The following is a 23,150-nucleotide window of genomic DNA, read 5'->3' as shown; positions in this document are numbered from 1 at the left end:
ATTGAGCGTACTGGTTTTATTCGGAATGATCTTCTGATTGTTTGATGAGCGCACGTTGTTTGCCTTCCAACCCCTCAACTCTGTGGGGTTTTTTTGGTTTTTTTTTTTTCTTCTGTGGCTTCAGGGCTTCTGATATATTAGGGGGGGAAAAAAAGAAAAAGAAAGAAAAAAATTATGGAGTCCCAGGGACAGGTTTTATTGATTGTTTTATTTTTATGTATGTGGACCGATTTTTTTTTTAAACCCCATCCCCCTCCCACCCTCCACTAGACCTTGGGTGGTGGACTGGGTGCTAGTCTTTTGGACGAGACGACAAAACCCGCGCTGCTGCAGCTTGCGTTTAGCGCGCTTAAGAATACCTCGTGGTTGTCCCGGGCAAAACTTTTGTAGAGAAAAAAAAAATTCCACTTTGATAGTAAAACAAATACATTTGCCGACAGAAAGAGAGAAAAAGAAAGAAAAAAAAAAAAGAAAGAAAGGAGAAGAAATAATGATGGTGCTGCATTGAGGAGATGCTTTCAAGGAAATTTGAATGTTGTGTTGGTACTGGTGTACTCATGACTTGTCTATGGGGGTAGTAACTATGGGGTGAGTTGACTTGTACCTGCAATAGAATGAGTGAAGTGGCAAGGGAAAAACAACTCTTTTGCCAATAGCAGGCGATCCCATCGTTAGACTGAATCTCCCGATACGTGATTTTCACTCTTATTTTTATATGTTGAGACTGAATCTCCTATACATGATTTCCACTCTTTTTTTTTTATATGTTCAATTTTTTTTCTTTTCTTTTTTTCGTTTTTTGTTTGTTTTGTTTTTTAATTAAAAATTTTTTTTTTTAGAATGTCCCCAGGGACCTGAATGAACAGTCAGAGCAACTTTTCCGTTTGTTTTCGAAATGTCAGGGATGCATATGTTTTTCTGTGTTTATCAGAAGCCCTGGAAGTTGGTTCGCGAGCTGATACAGCAAGCGATACTAACTCCCCCCCCCCCCCCCCCCCCGCCACCCTCCCGACTTTGTACGCAGCATGGCCGGGGTTGTCTGTGCCTTAGCTTGGAGGGAAGGGCAACTCTTTTTTTTTTTTAGAAAAGAGCTTTGAATGTTGTGTCCGCCTTCTTTCCCTGTGGAATGGGTGTTGTCTGCATTGAAGTTGTGCATGTGTCTATGTGTGTGTGTGTGTGTGTGTGTGTGTGTGTGTGTAGGGCCTTATTTAAACTGATGTATAATACCCCCCTCACCACTCCACTGTTCCTGTTGTGTAGTTCTCATCTGTGTGCAAGTGTTTGTGTGTGTGTGTGTGCTTAGTTATAATTGTGTGTGTGTTTACTCAGTTTTGTAAAGCCCCTTGAGCCCTGTTTAGAGAATAGGCATTATATATTCACATTATTATTATTATTGTTATCATCATACATAACAGCATGTCACTGTGTGTGCTTCTCCCAGCATGTCTAGTCACAGGTGTTAAACACAAGATCAACCTGCCTGCATGTATCTGCATGTTTGTAAAAAAACAACAACAAACAAACAAAAAAAACCCCCTGAAAAACGACTACTATCGCCTGATACTTTGTCAGTTCTGTTACGGAGTTTTGGGGGGAAACAAGATATTCTTACAGCATGTTTTTTCCTTTCCTGCATATATATGTCAGAAGTAAGTGGGCTGCATTCTGATTATCATAATTTTTTTTTTCAACATTTTTTATTCAGACAAAGGTTTACAGATACAGAATTTATATGTTTTCTGCATTAGAAAGTATAGGGTAAGCATATAATTAAGTTCTAAGTACTGACAAATCTATAACAGCAAAACAATATATGTTCAATGTCAAAGTTCCAAGGTAGCATTGAAAAGCTTAATCTTGTATCAAAACAGTTATAAAGTGCCCATTTTTCCACAAACTTGTTATATTCCATAGTTATGTTAAAGGCATACTCTGATTATCATAATTTATTATTATTGCCTGCCCAACACTCGGCTTATATCATATCACAGATTGACATAAGTTTACATATGGGCCAACAGCAAAGTGAGAGCTGTATTATCAGTGGTTTCTCCAGTCAATGGGAAACCATTTACAGCTTAGTCTTTTTGTGAAGGACTATGACTCTCAAACTAGGAGGCAAAATTGCACTGGCTCTTAGTGCAGCAGCCTTGAGGGGGGGGCTTGTTGGCCTTTGGGAACCATCCCAACGCCGACTGTCCTAAAACCCTCTTGGCCGAGAGAGTGGGGATGTAACTTGGGGCAAGACACTCTCCACTATAATTAAATTCTAGTCCCAAATAGTCGGAACAGCAGTTGCCTCCTCTGCCGTTCTGATGGTCATAGTCAGGACACGACTGACTATCATATATATGTTGTTGCCTGTAATTTACACTGTGATGTGATGAATGAGTCTTGTTTGTCAGATGTGAATCTCAGGTGTGGATGCTGGGGGGGGGAGGGGGGGTGGGGGGGGGGGGTCTTTCAGTGTAAATAGTGCCCCCCCCCCCTCTCCCCCCCCCTCTCTTGTGGACATTTTGTGTCTGAAGTTTCCTCTTTTTCTATCCGTAGATGCCTGTGTGGGCTGATGTATAGATACGGGAGAGCTATAATATCTCAACATTTCTTCCCCTCTTGCTCCTTTCTGTTCGTGCCTTGGTGTGAACACTACTTGAACTGTTTTGTGGGGGACAAACTGTGGATATTGTGTTCGGGACAGGACAGGTCAAGGCAAGGCAAAAAGTTTCCCCTGGGGGCATCGAAACGTTACATACATACATACATACATACATATTTTAGATATACCATACAGACAGTAAGAGTGATGTCAAAAGAACAAAGAGGAGGGCAAAAAACAAAAGACCAGTAGGCACCGCCAATATACATTAATAAATAATTCATCCTCATCCATTAACCACAGACGTAGCTTTACCGAAAGGAACTACAAATAGAAGAGACAAAATGCTTTTAGTTTTAACAATAAGCTTTACCGAAAGGAACTACAAATAGAAGAGACAAAATGCTTTTAGTTTTAACAATATTCTTTTGTTTTTTGGTGTGTTTTTTTCTCGGAAAACAGTAAGTGGTATTTAAGGGAGTTTGGGCAGTTTCTGTAATATCTAGGTAGATACTTTTGTCTGTCACTTTCAAAGAAAAGGACACACAAACGAATAGTGGAACTCATCAGCAATGTCGGTAGTGTTAACATTGATCACAGGTTCTGTCGTTTCTTGGTAAAATTGTTGATGTTTGTGGTGATCTTGCCTGCAGGACAGGACAGAACAGTACAGTATAGAGCATGACGTTTGTGTGGCTGATATATGTAATACTTCTTCTTCTGCGTCCACTCGTATGCACACGAGTGGGCTTTTACGTGTATGACCGTTTTTACCCCGCCATATAGGCAGCCATACTCTGTTTTCAGGGGTGTGCATGCTGGGTATGTTCTTGTTTCCATAACCCACTGAACGCCGACATGGATTACAGAATCTTTAACGTGCGTATTTGATCTTCTGCTTGCATATACACACGAAGGGGGGTTCAGGCACTAGCAGGTCTGCACATATGTTGACCTGGGAGATCATAAAAATCTCCACCCCTTTACCCACCAGGCGCCGTCACCGTGATTCGAACCCGGGACCCTCAGATTGACAGTCCAACGCTTTAACTACTCGGCTATTGCGCCCGTCGATGTATGTAATACAATGCAGTACAGTGCACAGTGCATGATGTGATGTATGATAACAGCAACACAGTGCAAGGCAGTTGCATGATGTGTATTGTGTGTGGTGTGTTGTGTGTTACGACCGACAGGTGACTCCTACAAGCACGGTGAGTGGCTCACTTAGTGTGCAGCCCATAGCGAGCTCTCTGACTTGACTGCCTGAGTCAGGTTCTAACCATATCTCCTGGCGCTAACACACTGCCGTGCTGTGGAATCTTTGTCTCGGTCTCGGTCTCGGTCTCTCTCTGTCTCTGTCTTGTCTATTTCACTCTCTGTCTATCTCTGTCTTTCTCTCTCCATCTCTCTCTCTCTCTCTCTCTGTCTTTCTGTCTTTGTCTCTCTTTCTCTCTTTGTGTCTGTTTCTGTGTCTCTGTCTCTCTCTCTGTCTCTGTGTCTCTCTTTGTCTTTCTCTCTTTCTCTCTCGGTCTCTCTCTCTCTCCCCCTCTCCCCCCCTCCCCTCTTTCTCTTTCTTTCTCAGTGTCTTCTCTTTTTGGCTTATGGCTTATTCAGTAAATTTCAGTCAGTGTCTCTTATGGCTTAATCAGTAAATGGCTGGATCTTATGGCTTAATCAGTAAATTTCTCAGTGTCTCTTATGGCTTAATCAGTAAATTTTTCAGTGTCTCTTATGGCTTAATCAGTAAAAAAATTTTCAGTGTCTCTTATGGCTGAATCAGTAAATTTTTCAGTGTCTCTTATGGCTTAATCAGTAAAAAAAAATTTCCAGTGTCTCTTATGGCTGAATCAGTAAAATTTTCAGTGTCTCTTATGGCTGAATCAGTAAATTTTTCAGTGTCTCTTATGGCTTAATCAGTAAAATTTCCAGTGTCTCTTATGACCTAATCACTACATTTGTTAGTGTCTGTCTCTGCATACCTCTAATTGAACAGGTAGCTTATGCATTGACACAATTTCTGTGTTACTGTTTTAGAGTGCTTTTCTGTCTGTCTGCAGTGAGAGAGAGAGATGTGCACTTAGAATAGGTTGGGTTTTTTTTTTTTTTTTTTTTGTGGGGGGGGGGGGGGGGGGTCAGTTTCAGTTCTGGTATATTTTTGTCTGTTGTTGCCTCTTCTTTTTGTAATGTTATTATTTTTTCAGGTGTTTTTTTTTTTTTTTTTTTTTTTTTTTAAAAATTTTTAAAAATAAATTTCTAGAAATGATTTCTGAAGTGACAAGCTCTTCGTATGTCTCGTCACCACTTTCGCATTATTTTCTTCCATCTTGTTCTTCCTCCTCGGTGTGTATCGCTCGCTCGCTCGCTCTCTCTCTCTTTCAGTTTTCTGCCCTGCACAAGCATTAATGCATTTCAGTAGTATGTGTGCATTGTAGTAAAACACCTCTCTCTTTCTCACTGGAGTGTGTGAAGCAGCCTCTCGGTGTGTTGCACAAATCTCATGGCTACTCTCGTCACAGGCGCCGAGATGTGACAGTAGTATAGTGTTTCTCCTCTCCAGATTCAACACTGTGTACCCCATCGGTGCAGCTGCACCGCAGTTTCTGTGTACCCCTGTCAGTGCATCTGCACTGCAGTTTTCTGTGTACCCTGTCAGTGCATCTGCACTGATGTTTCTGTGTACCCATCAGTACATCTGCACCGCAGTTTCTGTGTACCCTGTCAGTGCAGCTGTACTGCAGTTTCTGCCTATGAAGGGGTTTTGGGGGGGGGGGGGGGGGGGGGTTACAAAATGTGAAAAACTGCTCTTTTTCTCTAGTGGCTTCCGTTTCATATTTATTATTCAGTTATTTATTATTCCAGACTGTGTACCTGCACATTGTTATATGTATCTCTCCACCACAGGGGGAAGGTATATGGCTGTAGAATGCTGATCTGACTTGTTTGTTTGTTTGTTTGACATGATTATATTAATCTCACATCTCTCTCTGTTGGCACTTTTCCTCTGACACGGTGCCTCATTGTGTGTGTGTGTGTGTTCTGGTTTGTACACTGCATAGCATTTTTCTGCATAGAATGGCGGTGTGTGTGTGTCAGTATAATTAGGATGAAAAGAATGGGGTTTCTAGAATGGGTATATATATATTTTTGAGTGCCTGCCTATGTGTGCGTATGTGTTAGGGTAGCTGTTAGATACGCATGTATGTTAAAAATGTATGTATGCAGTGTGTGTGTGTGTGTGTGTGCGTGTGTAGTCGCATTTTGGTGTGTGTATGTAACATTGATGTAATGTTTTATGTTAACAAAAGCATTTTTGTTAAGCACCTAGAGCAGATTTCTGGATAGTGTGCTGTATAAGTATCCATTATTATTATTATTACAGTTTGCGACTGAGATTGAATTTTCTTGGATCAGTGAAGTGGAATATAGAAGAAGACATGCTTTCTTAATCCTTCCCTCAGAACAAAGAAAAACAACAACCAACAAAGAAATGGATATAGTAACAAAGAAAAGACCAGTTCAGTCACTAAAGCAGAGGGCAGTCACAAATGTATTCACACGCATGTGCATGGAGTCATACACACGTCCCTGATGAGCAAACCGCATGCTACATGCATGTGGTGAATATAGTAGAGATGGATATAAATCATTAGATTTAGAATGGTTCTATGTTAAAGCATTTGATTAAAATATGGAGATGAATATGCTGAACTTCAGATTTAGGCAGGCTGCATATTTCACTATGACGATGAGAACGCAAGAGATGACATTTTAATAAACAATCAGAATTAAAATATTGCTGTATATTTCAATATATCATGAAAGCTCAAGAAATGAATATAATGAGCCATTAGATTGAGAATGGCTTTGTATTCAGAAATATAATGAACAGATTTGATAACCCAGTAGATTTCTCAGATGCTGTAGTTGTTTGATATTAGGAAAAGAAAAAAAAGATTTTGATGTTTTTATCCTTGTTGATATTGCTTGTTAGTTTGTTGTCAGTAAAGACTCCAGTGGGTTGATGATGACAGTTATTGTGGTGCAATGTTTCCGTTGTTGATGAAGATGTCATGAGTTTGTTCTGAATGAAGACGCTGTGATGATGACGATGTTGTGGTATGGCGTTTTCATGTGACGATGTCGTTAGTTTGTTGTGACGGAGGACACTGTGATGATGATGATGATGACGATGACGATGTTGTGGTATGGCGTTTTCATGTGACGATGTCGTTAGTTTGTTGTGACGGAGGACACTGTGATGACGGTGATGATGACGATGACGATGTTGTGGTATGGCGTTTTCATGTGAAGATGTCGTTAGTTTGTTGTGACGGAGGACACTGTGATGATGATGATGATGACGATGACGATGTTGTATGGTGTTTTCATGTGAAGATGTCGTTAGTTTGTTGTGACGGAGGACACTGTGATGACGGTGATGATGACGATGACGATGTTGTGGTATGGCGTTTTCATGTGACGATGTCGTTAGTTTGTTGTGACGGAGGACACTGTGATGATGATGACGATGACGATGTTGTATGGTGTTTTCATGTGAAGATGTCGTTAGTTTGTTGTGACAGAGGACACTGTCATAATGATGATGATGATGATAACAATGTTAATGATAATGACTATGATGATGTTGCTGATGACGATGATGTTGCGGTGATAATGATGGTGATAATGATAGAAGATGATGACTGATGATGATTTTGCTGATGCAGTGCATGCATGATGATGATGATGAGAATGTTGCTGATGATGAGGACTACTAGTGATGACTGCTGCTGCTGCTGACGATGATGACGATAGTGATGATGATTATAATAATGATGATGACGATGATGTTGCTGGGTGCGGGGTGCAGGCAGCGCGGATGAAGGGCAGGAGGAGCAGGGGGGGCAGAAGGTGTGGGACAACGAGGACGAGGGCGTGTCGTACAGCTACAGCTTCTTCCACTTCATGCTGTGCCTGGCCTCCCTCTACGTCATGATGACCCTCACCAACTGGTACAGGTATGTATGTTGTATTTCTCTTTTTATCACAACAGATTTCTCTGTGTGAAATTCGGGCTGCTCTCTCCCCAGGGAGAGCGCGTCGCTACACTACAGCGCCACCCTTTTTTTTTTTTTTTTTTTTTTCCTGCGTGCAGTTTTATTTGTTTTTCCTATCGAAGTGGATTTTTCTACAGAATTTTGCCAGGAACAACCCTTTTGGTGTCATATACTGTACCATGTCAAACTGATGCAAACTAGGCCTATTGGTTTGCTCTGCTTGGCCAAATTTCGCGCGGCTAACAGTGAAAAGACGGGCCCACCCACTCTCAGCCAATCAAACGCCTCTAAAAACTATAAGCGCTTAATCATTCCTTTGGCCAAGGCTCTCCACGCCATCTTGTCAGGTTTACGCTCTGTCTCGTCTTACGCTTTTTTCGGCTGTTCAGCGTATCCTTTTGGCCTTATTTTGTTGCATGCGGCTTGTATTTATTGTATTCTTACATTCTGTGTACTCGATTCGACTCGGCACCCTCGATTCGTTCGATTTTTTCTGCCTCTAAGTCGATCCTGTCTTTCCTTTCTCTGTTGGGGGTCGGATTTTCGCTGGGTGCCTAAGCGCGGGTTCCATGCCTCGTGTGCCATACCACGAAGGCAGGGGATCATGATGCTGGGATTGAGACTCGGTAAGAGACTCTCCCAGGCCCGGAGCTCATGATTCCTCCCGATACGGACCGCGGCGATGCGTCGTTAGTGATCGCGGAGGCGACTTTCGTACCAGTAAAACGGTCATGAAGGGGACCGGGGGGAAAGAGGTACGAGCGTCGCCTCCCGAGGTGTCCCAGCGCGAGGCAGGGAGAAGGGTGAATGGCAAGTCATCTCCGTGCTGTGGGGACTCGCAGCTAGGCGCGGACTCCCAAGGGGAGGCCGCGCCCGGCCATTACCCGGGTCCCCACTTGGAGACGGCCCTCACGTGCCCCATTGTTGTTCCCCCTCCTCCCTCCTCTGTCGACCCCCCTCCCCCACCTCCTTTTGGGTGGGGAGAAAAATTTGGTTCCGGGGGGGGATCTCTACTTTGCCCACCCCGGGCCAAGCCACCCCAGTCTCCCCACGGGAGGGGATTCGGGGCGCGTGGCAACCTGCTCTGCAGGTCTTCCCGCTATCCGGCCGGTCTCCCCTGCTGGGGGAGGCCCGTGCGTGTCAGGCGGTTCCGGGCAGTCAGCCCGCTCGTCTTCGGGCGGGACTGACACCCAAGTCGGACCTGACCTCCCTCCGACTTGGCCAGGTTGTTCCCTTCATGGAGGTCAACGCACCAGTGACCCTTGGGGTTCGGGTCACAGTATGGCTGGTGCCCACGGGTAGTTACCCCCATTCTACCCGTACTGGGGCGCACCTAGGGTGCACACTGGGTTGCCGGGAGCACAAAGGGCCAGCCCCTTGTCCGCTCCCCATCGGACCCAACCCAGCACATCTCACAGGGTGACACACACAGCCCCGACAAGTGGGATCGACTTCTTGTCGGTCAGGTCGAGCTCCTCGACCAATATTGCCACTCTGTCCACAAATCAGGCCTCTGTCAACCCACAGGCGACCTCCACGGTCACAACGGCCTCCTTGTCAGGACCGACGGCTGCCCAGGGGCCCTACTCGGCCCGGCGGAGCCGGCAGTCCCCACCTGCCCAGCCCTCGGTCCTACAGTGAGATGAGTGGGTGTTTGTCCCCACACAGCACTCGTGGGTCACTCTTGCATCCAGGGACGCCCTCTCTGAAAAGGTGTGGCACCCACCATCCCAAGCATGGTTGGACCTACGGTCCACACGCTCCCCACCCGCTTCAGGTGTCAAGGACATAACAGTGGCGGCCATGGTCCCAGCTCGGGATCGTACCAGCTCATCCCGCTGGGCTGACCACACAACCCTTTTGTTGCCGTGGGTTCTTTTACGTGCGCTAAGTGCATGCTGCACACGGGACCTCGGTTTATCGTCTCATCTGAATGATTAGCGTCCAGACCACCACTCAAGGTCTAGTGGAGGGGGTAGAAAATATCGGCGGCTGAGCCGTGATTGGAACCAGCGCGCTCAGATTCTCTCGCTTCCTAGACGGACGTGTTACCTCTAGGCCATCACTCCACTAGGTCGCCCACCTCTCGTCATCGGTCTCCGCTGTCTGCTTAGCGCACGTTAACGGGTGCAACAGCCGAATGGTTAAAAGCGCTGGACTTTCAAATCTGAGGGTCCCGGGTGCGAATCACGGTGAACCGGGCGCCTGGTGGGTAAAGGGGTGGAGATTTTTCCCGATCTCCCAGGTCAACATATGTTGCAGACCTGCTTAGTGCCTGAACCCCCTTCGTCGTGTGTTTGCCGCACGCAGAAGATCAAATCCGCACGTTAAAGATCCTGTAATCCATGTCAGCGTTCGGTGGGTTATGGAAACAAGAATATACCCAGCATGCACACCCCTCAAAAAAACGGAGTATGGCTGCCTACATGGCGGGGTAAATAAAAACAAACAAAAAAAAACGGTCATACACGTAAAATGTTACATGTCTGTCTGTGTGCATCTGAAATCTGATTGAATGACACAGGAAACGAATGATGAGCACCCAATGGCAGCCGTCAGTCGGCTCTACCCAGGTAGGCAGCCTGTTGTGTAAATGTCCCCGTGTATGTAAAGCGCTTAGAGCTTGGTCTCTGACCGAGGATAGGCGCTATATAAGTATCCACATCAATCAGTCTTCTTCTTCTTCTTCTGTGTTCGTGGGCTGCAACTCCCACGTTCACTCGTATATACACGAGTGGGCTTTTACGTGCATGACCGTTTTTACCCCGCCATGGAGGCAGCCATACTCCGTTTTTGGGGGTGTGTATGCTGGGTATGTTCTTGTTTCCATAACCCACCGAACGCTGACATGGATTACAGGATCTTTAACGTGCGTGTTTTATCTTCTGCTTGCATATACACACGAAGGGGGTTCAGGCACTAAGCAGGTCTGCACATATGTTGACCTGGGAGATCGTAAAAATCTCCACCCTTTACCCACCAGGCGCTGTCACCGTGATTCGAACCCGGGACCCTCAGATTGACAGTCCAACGCTTTAACCACTCGGCTATTGCGCCTGTCATTCAAATGGGTCATCTGTGTGGAAAGTCAGGGGAACTAACTGGCAGAACTGAGTTAAAGAACCCACGGCAACAAAAGGGCTGTCTTTTTGCCCCTGTAGGAAAATCCACTTTGAGTGGAAAACAAGTGCACTTGAAGGCAGAAAAGAAGAGAAAAAAAAACAGGCATTGAAGGGAAGAAAATTAGATGCAACTTTATTGTCTGTAAATGCACACACAAAAAATGTCTCGAGTACACAGAATGTAAGAATACAATACAGACAAGCCGCATGCAGCAAAGGCCAAATGAATACGCTTAATAGCCAAAACAAGCGTAAGACGAGACAGAGCGTACACCTGACAAGATGGCGTGGAGAGCCTTGGCCAAAGGAATGATTCAGCGCTTATAGCTTTTAGAGGCGTTTGATTGGCTAAGAGCGGACCGGGCAAGACGGCTCGTCTTTTCACTGTTAGCCGCTCGAAATTTGGCCAAGCAAAGCAAACCGATAGGCCTAGTTTGCATCAGTTTGACTTGGTAAGTGTATGTAACACCAAACATGGAGTATAATACAAACTCCTCCTTTTTGACTCAAGCTCATATATCATGAAGCATATCAGGCACAGTCACTTTCAGAACATGAACCTTCATGAAAATATGCAACACAATAACTAAAGTAATACAATTGATGTTGACTAGGTATGAAAAAAAACACATGTCATTGGCACTAAAATATAAGCTAAACCCTTCGACAGCCCAACCACTCAACAACGTTTATGAAGAGGATTATGCATTGGAATTGTGTTATCATTGAAATATGGACTTACAAGAAAACGCGTCGTATGACACCTTGATTAGATATAAAATAATAGATAAATGAATAAACAAAAAATGAATATTCAATTGATTAATTGATTGATTTCTCTCCTTGCTTCCTGCCTACCCACTGACAGAGATATTTGATTGATTGATTGATTGATTGATTAATTGACTGATTTCTCTCCTTGCTCCCTCCCCAACCCACCCACCCCCACCCCACACCACCCACCCCATCCGTCGCCGACCGACCGCCCGACCGAACGCACAGCCCCAGCTCTGACCTGAACAAGCTGAACGCCAACATGGCCTCGGTGTGGGTGAAGATCTCCTCGGCCTGGCTCTGCGTCGTCCTCTACGTGTGGACCCTGGTGGCTCCGCTCATCCTGCCCAACCGGGACTTCAACTGAGTGGGGGTGGGGGGTGCTCCCTTTCCTCTCTCTCTCTCTCTCCTCTTCTTTTCTCTCTTTTGCTCCTTGTGGGGAGAGTTTTTGGGAGGGGGTGTGGGGGGGGTTGGATCGCTGATGTCTTGTTTTTTTTTTCTTGTCTGCTGCTGTTTTTTGTTATCGTCATTTTGTGTGTCTGGTTTGATTCTTTGTGTTTGTTAGGGTTGGTAGATTTTGTTGTTTTTTTTTGGGGGGGGGTTGTGTTTTTTTTTTAATGTTTTTTTGGTGTGTGTTATGTTGTGGTTTTTTTTTGTGTGTTTTTTGTTTGTTTTTTTTGTGGGTTTTTTGTTAAGCAGTTGTTTATACTCAAGAGACTTTTTGTTTGTATACAGAGAGGTGTACTTGCTATCCATACTCTGATGAAGAAACGTCTGTTGAGTTAGATTTATTAATACATGATCGCTTTTGTCTCTGTGTTGGCTGGGGTATGTTTGGAGATAAGCACACACACACACACACACACACACACACACACATCAACATGCACAAATACACATCATGTACACACACCACCACTATCACCACCACCACTATCACCACCACCACCACCACCCACACACATACCACCACCAACACACACACACACACACACACACACACACACCACTTTGAATAAAACACTTGTTTTCTCACTCTCTGCATGTTGACACAACAGGAGGCTTGTACAACAGGAACTGACATGCTGTGCACACATTTATAGAAACTTTTTTTTTTTTTTTTTATTATTATTTTTTAAAATCTGCCATAGCTTGTGTAGTCGTTTATTCTGCAGCAGCAATAATGTTGTCATATTGGCAGTGTTCGTCTTATTCCCGTTTTGTGTCCCATTATTTTTAAACAAAAACTGAACGTTTCTTTCCCACAAGTGACTTGTGCATTACTTTTCTTGGAGTCGGCGTGATGAAAGACGTATTCCTTTATAGCTTTGCATTTTTGTCTGAATTGTGTGGATGGAGAATGATGACCTACTGCGTGCCGGAAGGACAGAGCTGGCAGTCGCTGAAAATGGATTCTGTACTGGTGGTATAAGGCACCGTGGCGGAATCAGTTTAGGCATTGAGGTCCTGATCCTGTGTTCACCAGTGATGAGGGGTTCGAGACCCTTAAAGAAGAAAAGTTTCTGCTAATCACGTGTTTCCAAACTTTTTTGCGAATCGTGTATTTCCAGTTTGAAATTGTGAACTTGTATGTGTGAGCAGACTATAATTAAACATCCAACAAGGATAGTCTGTTGTACGTGTTCATGATTTCAGACAGGAAGTGTATTCCACTAGTACTGTTGCTACGCTTTGCGTTGGAAATGTCACGACAGTAAAAAGAGTTCAATATTCCTTTGGGGAATGTTTGAACTTGGATTTTGCTGATGTTGGAACGAAACACTTCAGATTGTTCAGCTATCTTCGTTTGCTCTTTTTTTCTTTTACGTTTTGTTCAGTAACCTTTCTACACACTTTAACTCTCTCCATACGAACGGCGAAAGAGACGACGTTAACAGCGTTTCACCCCAATTACCATCATCAAAATATTGCAAGAGGAAGGCTCTTATACTGAAGAGGTGAATGTTGACAAAGAATCCCACAATTCTTACGACGGAAGCTAAAGGTTGGGTCATTCAGACACCCACTGGACATCCGAGGGGTCTGTGTAGAGGAGAAGAGAGGACTGGCCGTACTGAGTGAGTTAATGTGTGACATGGTTTGTTCTGTAGCTTGGAGTGGTGTTGTTTGAAGGAAGCATAGGTGTCTGTGAATTTGATTTTGATTCTTTCTATCATGTGCACAGTACACAGATTCCGCTTTTTTTTCTCTGCTTTTCCCCCCAATGGATGAATAGTTTGATTTTTTGTTTGTGAGGTGAACAAAAATAATGTAGTATGTTTGTTTTGTACTTTCTGTTAATGAACAAAATGATACAGCATGTGTTTTGTTTTGTTACTATCTGTTGATACAGTTAGCATTGCTATGCTGTGTAGCATTGGAATTCTCCATGTCTGATCTTTTTTTTTTTTTTTTGGGGGGGGGGGGGGGGGGGGGGCTTGCTCTCACATGTAAGAGTTTTGTAACTTTTGTTAAAGGTAAGAAAAGGGGATGGTGATGGTGGTGTTTTTTGCCCAGCAGATGTATCTGTTGTAAAATATATGAAAGAAGGGGTTTGGTTTTTTTTAGGGGGGTGGGGTTTTTTTGGTTTTTTTAATCTTTTTCCAACAGATTTAGTTTTGTAAAATACAGGAATAGAGATTTTTTTTCCCCAACAGATTTAACTTTTGTAAAATGTAGGAAAGGCGATTTTTTTTTTTTTTTTTTTTCAACAATTTTTGAAAAATATAGGAAAGAATGTTTTGTTTGTTTGTTTTTTTCAGATGCAACTTTTGTAAATATAGGAAAAGAGATTTGTGTGTGTGTGTGTGTTTGTGTGTGTCCCTTGTGGAGTACTCAGTCAGTAAATGAGTGTTGTTGTTCGTCTCTCCAGCTGTCCAAAGAAAAGCAATGGTCTGTTGATCAGATGGTGTTATGTTTTTTTACGTCACAGCAGACTTGAACGTAAACAGTTTTCTGGTTCAGTCTCAAGGTTGTGACAGTATATGGTAGTCAGTCGTGTCCGACTATGACCATCAGAACAGCAGAGGAGGCAACTGCTGTTCCGACTATTTGGGGCTAGAATTTGATTATAGTGAAGAGTGTCTTGCCCCAAGTTACATCCCCACTCTCTTGGCCAAGAGGGTTTCAGGACAGTCGGTGTTGGGATGGATCCCAAAGGCCATCTAGCCCACAAGGTTGCAGCTTTAAGAGCCAGTGCAATTTTGCCTCCTAGTTTGAGAGTCATAGTCCTTCACAAAAGACTTAAGCTGTAAATGGTTTCCCATTGACTGGAGAAACCATTGATAATACAGCTCTCACTTTGCTGTTGGCCCATGTGACAGTATGTTGGGTTTATGTGAAGGTCAGGTGTCTGCTGTTTTGTTTTTTTTTCTTTTTCTTCTTCTTTTTGCCCACTGCAGATGTTGAGCGGTGTATTATAATTAACACACTTTGACACCTTGAAATCCCCCACTGTGGGGGGGGGGGGGGGGGGGGCGTCTTTCAGTATAAATAGCACCCCCATGATGCACCTTCTGGAAGTTTTGTGCTAGAAATGTCCTCTTTTCTGTTGCTGTCTTTATTTCTGCCTTTTATTTTCCTTCCATTATGCGACGTCTTTTTCTGCCCTTTGTCCATTCCCCTTGTCTGTTTTTTGTTTTTTTCCAGAAAGCCTTGACACTTTTTTTTTTTTTTTTTTTTTTTTTGTGCAGTCTATCTGTTCTGTTTTGCTCTGGCAATTAGGTCGTGAAATTGTAAACACTGGGATGGGCACTGGCTGCCCATTCTGCAGTGTTATTTGCCTGTTTGGCCTTTTGAATGTCGTCCTTTTGTTTGTTTGGCTTGGAAGCATTGAGTTTTCTTGTACAATTTTTTGTAATCCGAGAATGATAAATTTATCGGAAGGGCTGACGTCCTCAGCAGGGCCTAGTCTTATTTGCCCTTAGGAGCTAAATGGTTAGGATAATGTGTCATGAACTATTTTGTGGGTTTGTCTTCGTGATTTAAAATTTCTTTCATTTATATATATATATATATTTTTTTTTTAATTATTATTTTTTTAAAGATATGACAGTTTTGTGTTGATGTGTTTGAGTATTTGTATGGTTTGACTGTCCTGGTGTAGGCCTGTGTGGTCTTTCAGCAACAGTTAACAAAAAAAAAAAAAAAAAACCACCTTGGAATTGATACTACTTCAGTCTGAAACCTACCATTTGACGTGGTTGATTTAATTGTTTATTTTATCTTTGGTGATGTTAAACTGAACTCTTTTCTACTACACTTTGTAACAGTTGCTGAGACTGGTAAGTATTCAACATGCATTGTGGTTATTTTTCACACACAAGGCTAACAGGCGGATCTTCTGCTGACACATCTGAACAAGTTTTTAGTGATGATAGGAAGAGTTGGTTGCTATTATCATGGTTGAATTGTACAAGCTCTTGTCCTTAGCCTTCTGAAGTGAATCCAGTCTCTGAAATATGTGTGAAAAACAAAAGAGTGTTGTTATCTTGCAGGACATTTATACGTAACAACTGTTTAAGAGAACTAGTTGGGTTGTTTTTCTTCTTCTCAATATCATCTGATCAGAAACAAAGTTAATCCAGTAAGTAAACTAAAATCAAGATCTTTTCAGTTGGCGACATCATGTGTAGAAATAGAAGTTTCTTTTTTTTTTTTCGTTGCATAAATATCTACTTGAAAGGCTGTGATGATTTTGGCTACTATTTGCTTTATCAGTTTTGTAATAAAAATGTCATAGCAAATCAAATGCGTTGTTATTCTTTGTGTGTATGTCTCTGCATATCTTTGTGTGAGTGTGTCTGTGCATACTTGTTCTTGTGTAGAGAGAATGATTTTATACAGAAAGACCCCCCCCATCACATCCCCTGTGAGTGTTGAAGAACAAAGAACAATACTGACAAGTCACAAAAAGAAAAACACTGTTTAATACCTCAAAGTCTTCGTTTACATGAAACAACATCTTCATTTTAAAAAAACAAACAAACAAACAAAAAGTTTCAAAGATATACAAACACACACACACGCTCGCAACTCTGTACACACACACACACATTACACACTACACACTTGCCAGCAAATATCATCCGATTCCCAAAGGCAACAAGTTTCAAACCCATCTCCCCAGCATTGATTTAAAAAAAAAAATTAAAAACAAAAACAAAAAAAAACCCACAAGAAATATGTAACACTAAATACAAGTTTTTCACAGACCAAGCAAAACGATCAACATCAACAAAATGTCAAAGGAACTCACTCTCTCCTTCCAGTTGCGTACGAAACCGACATGATATGAATCTGCTGACACGTGAAAGGATTATCATAATTAACGTTACGATGTGTGATTAAATACACGGAGACAAAGAATAATTAACTCTACGATGTGTAAAAATATACATGAAGACTAAAGTCCAGACTCGGTATGTTCCACTTCGCAGTTTCACATAACGCTGGGAGAAGTGTTAATACTAATAAAAGTGACATTTAACGTCCGATGCAGAAAATGAAATTTATTAATTAAACTAAGCTGGTACAAGTATTTGTTTTAGAAGGAAGTAACAGAACACAGTGTTTGCAACCACAGAGCAGGTATGAATGATACACAGATTATGGACCAAAAGACAAAGCAAAACACCATTCAACAAACTGAACCCCCCCGCCCCACCCCCACCCTATTTCCTTTAAAATATTTCAGACTACTCAAACACAGGAGCACACAATCAAACTTTAAATTCACAAAACATTTTGCCTCTCTGGCTCTTCCAAACCAGCAGAAAAAGGTCTTGGAAAACGCTACACACACTTTCTCCTGGTCTGGAGCTGCGTGGATGAGTGATCTCAACAGCACGGAGTTTGCTTGGGCATTGCTCTCGCATGAACATTATTGAAACGTTTTTCACATTCTTTCATATGCATACACCACGAGGAAAGGGAATTAACGTCTAAAGTATTTCGCCGATATGTCCCACATGTAATTTCTTGGGGGGAAAACTGTATTTTGTTGTCCTCCCACCCCCTGCATGGAAACCTGTTGAGGCAGTTTAACTTCTCCAGGGTTATTTAAATGGGTTACCGTTAAGAATTTTCCCCCGCAACTATGTTACGTTAGTGTAGAGTTAGGAAAATCCTTAAAACTCCTCAAACTAGTGCTGCAAAGACCACTCACACATGCAACACATATGGGCTCCATATTCACTGACAAAGAGGTGAGATACCCCCCCAATGTGTGCAAGAAACACAATAACAGTGGTGGAAGAAAGATAAACACAAAGAATACAGACGAAAGATAACACAGGAGAAAGACAAAAAGATGAAGAATGCAAGAGAAAAATCAAGACAGACATAAACCAAGAGTTTGCACAGAACGACTGTACAAATATAAACGTTATGATCTACAGTGGCCCTGTCACTGTACAGGTTTGCTATCACCCACGATTTCAGGTATATATATATATCAAGGCACGTGCAAAGCCTGCGTCTCCAAACAGAGAAACACAACACAGGCAGCTGAGTCTTGTGTATATTTTGGTGGTGTATTTTATCATTGTTCGTCACGGACACAACTCTTTTTGCTCTTCACAAAGACTACAGTAAAACACTGATCCCTTCAGCTCAACCCACCTCTACTCTTTAACCCTTTGAGCCCTGAGTTCCTGAGCAATTTTAACCCTTCTGCCTGACCTCCTGAGCCAAAATTTGCAAATAATTGGTATTTAATGTGTCACGGCAGATATAAAAAGAGTGCCCTGACCACCACTTTACCGGTGGTAGAGAAAAATGACATAATGCCTAGCCACCGGTTGAGCAGTGCGTAAACACTCGTGTCGTGTTTTGCTATTGGTTGACTTATATTGAAATCAATCTTTTTTATCCAAAGCATATGCACAAAACACAGTGAAAAGGCATGGCCATGTTAGTACTATGTTCGCTGACGTCAGAATATTAGGGTTTTTCTGATTGGCTCTTCAATATAAGTCAACCAATAGCAAAACACGACACAAGTGTTTATGCACTGCTCAACCGGTGGCTATGCATTATGTCATTTTTCTCTACCACCGGTAAAGCGGTGGTCAGGGCTCAAAGGGTTCAGCTAGAACTTTTAAAGTCGACTTTTTTCCTGCAACGATTTCTTTCACACGCACTACGTTGATGCTGGACGACACCCCCCCCCCCCCCCCCCGACCCCGCCTTCCCCATTTTTTCATCTCATCCGACACGTGTGCTCGCTTCATGACCTGAGCTGGGCTGCATAAGCGGTCTTAGCAGTGGCTAAGTTTGTTCAGAATTAAGAGTTCTCTTATCTTAGCAGCGGCTAAGTTTGCGAAGCATTCACAGTTTTCCAAAGTACATGGAATTAGCACAGTCTTCCGACAATTATTATCACTAGGGAAACAGAGATGTCAAAGAACAGGAAACATCCTACAGTTTCAAGTACCTAAAAGAAATGAATAGCAAAGAGTGGCAGCTCTCTCCATTCACAAGGTACACAACTAGTTCCAAGTCGATGCTGCTATTGCTACTGATTCAGCTACAGCACACAGGTAAACAACAGGTACATTGGAACAAAGCTTATTCATTCTAAGTTACAGATCGACTATAGAAATCTGAACAAAACCGAACAAGCAAAACCAACACTGAAACAAAACTGTAGACCATTTGTAGTGACAAGAACATTGCACTCAACACATCAGTTTGGTGTCATATACTGTACCATGTCGAACTGATGCAAACTAGGCCTATTGGTTTGCTCTGCTTGCCCAAATTTCGCGCGGCTAACAGTGGAGAAACGACCCGTCTTGCCCGGTCCTCTCTTAGCCAATCAAATGCCTCTAAAAGCTAAAAGCGCTGAATCATTCCTTTGGCCAAGGCTCTCCACGCCATCTTGTCAGGTTAACGCTCTGTCTCGTCTTACGCTTTTTTTTTTTTGGCTATTAAGCGTATTCATTTGGCCTTATTTTGCTGCATGCAGCTTGTGTTAATTGTATTCTTACATTCTGTGTACGCAATTTGACTCAGCCCCCTCGAATCGTTCGTTTTTCTCTACCTCTAAGTCGATCCTGTCTTTCCTTTCTCTGTCGGGGATCGGATTTTCGCTGGGTGCCTAACCCCCACCATTGAAGTCTTCGACCCCTCGGTCGGCCTCTGTGTTGGCTGCACTGACCTCCTCTCCATAGTCACCAAAGCAAGGAGGGAGGGAACTAAGACTGTATGACTTTCGCTGGAAGAAATGGTTGTGGTGGTGTACAGCTCGAGACCATTTGTAGTGACAAGAACATTGCACTCACCTCAACACATCAGATTAATGCGCTCTTTGATAACTTTTTCTTTCCTGTATGCATGTGAGTTATTGACCATGACAACATACATGGTGAAGAGGATACAGGCCACAGAGATGAGACGCTATCGAAAACTTCACAACAGTCTTACAGAGATCACGTAACCATTTACGAAGGGAGACACAGGCAAACCGTCAGATCCAATGAAGATCTAACAACCTAAGAAACGAAAATTGCAATGGCATGGGTGCGTCTTACAACGAACCAGCAGGACTAGCCAAGACCATCCTGCAAGGCACAGTGCCAGGAAGAAGGAGAAGGAGAGGCAGACCGATGAAGAACAGGGTTCCCAGGTGGTGGACATGAAGCCAAAAAAGGACCTTTAAAGGACTTTATAAGGACCTCAAATCAGTTTAAAAGGACCTTTGCCGACATGACTTTACAGTACACCCCAATCTATTTGACATGCAGAACAGCAGACACTTACCTCTCATAAACGGAAGAACAGCTAATCCCATTTGACTGTCGTATTTAGTCTTTGCAATTCACGTCACTGTAGGCTAGGCCTAAGCAAAGCAGCAGCAGCAGCAGGCGTGACTCACAGCCACTGTACCACGCTTCGCGTCTGCCACCGAGCAGAAAGCGCACTACTGTTAGGGCCTAGGCCTATAGGCTGTATCCTCCTACAGTAAGTACTGAGTTTCAGACGATCGCGTCGGCATCTTTCAACGCGCTTTGCAACTTGCGGTTTTGGTGTCGAAGGTGTTTCAGTTTCATTCTCAAGTCTCTTTCTCTTCATAAAACAGGACTTAACAGTACCTTTCAAAAATTAAAAGGACCTCCTGATGAGTTAAAAGGACCAACTTGCTGAATCAAAGCACTTAAAAGGCCTTTTGACCAAAATCCAATTCCTAAGGACTTAAAAGGACTTGAAAGGACCCTACGAACCTTGAAGAAACAGAGAGATAGGAGGAGGACAATGTCCCAGAATGGACGGACAGGCCTGAGACGGAGCGACGTCCTGAGAGAGACGGGGAAACAGGGAAGAGGTGGACAGAACTGGCTGCCGTCAGGTCATCATCAGTGATGCCTCCATGGTCAGAGATGAAGGGAGAGAGGAAGAGAACTTTGAAATGCTAAGACCACTGGTGCAACCCGGCAGAAAAAACAACAACCTTGAAATGCTAAGACCACTGGTGCAAACCATTAGAAGAAGAAAACCCCAGAAAACGGAGTATGGCTGCCTACATGGTTGGGTAAAAACGGTCATGCACGTAAAAGCCCACCCGTGTACAAATGGGTGAACGTGGGAGTTGCAGCCTACGAACGAAGAAGAAGATAAAAATTTTGCAATGCTATGATTGCTAATGCAACCCAGCAGAAGAAAACTGCAATGCTAAGATCACTAATGCAATCCAACAGAAGAAGAAAACTTAGCAATTATGCATTGCTAAGACTGCTAATGCAAAACAGCAGAAGATGAAAACTTTACAATGCAAAGAACACTAACGCAACCCAAGAGAAGAAGAAGACTTTGCATTGCTAAGATTGCTAATGCAAAACAGCAGAAGATGAAAACTTTACAATGCGAAAAACACAAACGCAACCCAACAGAAAAAGAAAACTTTACAATGCTAACACCGCTAATGCAACCCTGCATAAGATGAAAACCTTGCAATGCTGAGATCGCCAATGCAACCCAACAAAAGAAGAAAACTGCAAAGCTAAGACAGCAAATGCAACGCCGCAGTCGAAGCAAACTTTGCTATGCCAAGATCGCTCATGCAACCCAGTAGAAGAAGAAAACTTTGAAATTCTAAGATCGCCAATGCAAAGCGGTAGTAGAGGAAGAAAAATATGAAATGCTAAGATCACTGATGCAAACCAAGAAGATAGCTTTGCAAAGCTAAGATCGCGAATGCAACCCAGCAGAAGAAGAAAACTTTGCGATGCAAAGATCAGTTTTCAACCCCAACCACTGAATATTAGCAGAAAGCACCAACCACAATTCTGCATCGGGCATCTGAGACTGTCCATGGGTTGTTCTGTAGTGAGTAAACTTAAGATGAATGACTGATTTGTTATAAGGCAGCATCCCCTACCTTCCCCCCCACCCACCCCCCCAAAGGTACAAAGAAAAACATGACTTCCACACATAAATAGTAATGACCAATGAATTCCATTCTTTTATTTTTCTCTCTTCTTTTCTTAAATTTTTTTTTTTTTTTTTTTAAATGATAAAGACTGATATATATATATATATATATATATGTGTGTAGATGGTTTTTAATGATACAGACTGATATATATGAAGATGCGGCTGAATCTGAATCAACCCTCAGAATGAAATGTTTCTAAAAGACTTCTCGTTCACATACAAACACACATACTGTACATGCATTTCAGGGAGGAAGAGGAGGGAAAGTTTGGTGTTCAATGAATGACACTCGATAAAACTTTGAACATGTGAACTCTGATCAGTGACGTTTTCAACAGTGGGTGGTAAAAAAAAAAAAAAAAAAAGAAAGAAAAAAAGGTGGCTGCCCTTGAGTGGATTGGAAAAAAAAAAAAGAAAAAAAAAAGGAAACATTCTCAAAATCTTTTCATACATACTTGACCCCACACCCACCTCCCCACCCCCCTCCACCACTACCCTCTCAGACTGAGATTTTGAACAGCAAATCTTGCATCCGTTCTAGCTTAATAGTAACACATGAACACACACACACACTACAAGATACCCCCCCCCACACACACACCCAATCCCACCCCCCAAAAGTGGACCACTTGGGATCTTGCATGGTTTTCTTCTTGGGGGGAAGGGGAGGGAGGGGTGGGGGGAGAGAGAGGGAGGGTAGTGTGGGGGGGCAGGGGGTGGGGGGAGGCATGGTCAAGTGATACCACAACTGTTCAAGCCTTCCGTGACTGTGTTCACACACTGTGGTCACCTGTGCTGTGCACCACAGTTCCCTTAACTCTTGTGTCTGTTCATTCTACAAAATGGAGTCGTTCCCCTTGGATTTTTTTAAGGTTAAAGGTCCCAAAGCCTTTTTATGGTGGCTATTGTGAGCAATGACTCCATGTTTGTGAATTCAGAACTCAAAACGTTTTTTGGGTTTTTTTTTTAATCAAGTATTGAGATTTTAGTTATGGCCTATTCTTCCAATCTGTCTTAAGGATTAAAGATTTTAGGCACTGCCTATTCTTTCAATCCGTCATCAAGGATTAAGATTTTAGGCATGGCCTATTCTTTCAATCCGTCTTCAAGGATTAACATTTTATGCACAGCCTATTCTTTCAATCAGTCTTCAAGGATTAAGAT

At 42.9% G+C, this 23,150-nt stretch overlaps 1 protein-coding gene across 2 annotated transcripts in view; it reads left to right on the top strand.

Annotated features, from left to right (window-relative positions):
- The window catches only part of LOC143277025 (serine incorporator 3-like), a 38,035-nt gene extending 24,084 nt beyond the window's left edge, over nt 1-13,951 (top strand). The window contains exons 11-13 of one of the 2 annotated variants that reach the window (XM_076581748.1): nt 3,793-3,810; nt 7,470-7,617; nt 11,781-13,951. In XM_076581748.1, the coding sequence (XP_076437863.1) occupies nt 3,793-3,810; nt 7,470-7,617; nt 11,781-11,919 (305 nt within the window). In that variant the 3' untranslated portion in view covers nt 11,920-13,951. The remainder of the gene's footprint in view (nt 1-3,792; nt 3,811-7,469; nt 7,618-11,780) is intronic. The other variant, XM_076581749.1, reaches the window with a different exon arrangement.
- The last annotated feature ends 9,199 nt before the right edge of the window (nt 13,952-23,150 follow it).

The sequence above is a fragment of the Babylonia areolata genome, chromosome 33 (genome assembly GCF_041734735.1).
Source record: "Babylonia areolata isolate BAREFJ2019XMU chromosome 33, ASM4173473v1, whole genome shotgun sequence".
Taxonomy (NCBI): Eukaryota; Metazoa; Mollusca; class Gastropoda; order Neogastropoda; family Buccinidae; genus Babylonia; species Babylonia areolata.
This window is presented reverse-complemented; position numbering and strand designations above follow the sequence as displayed.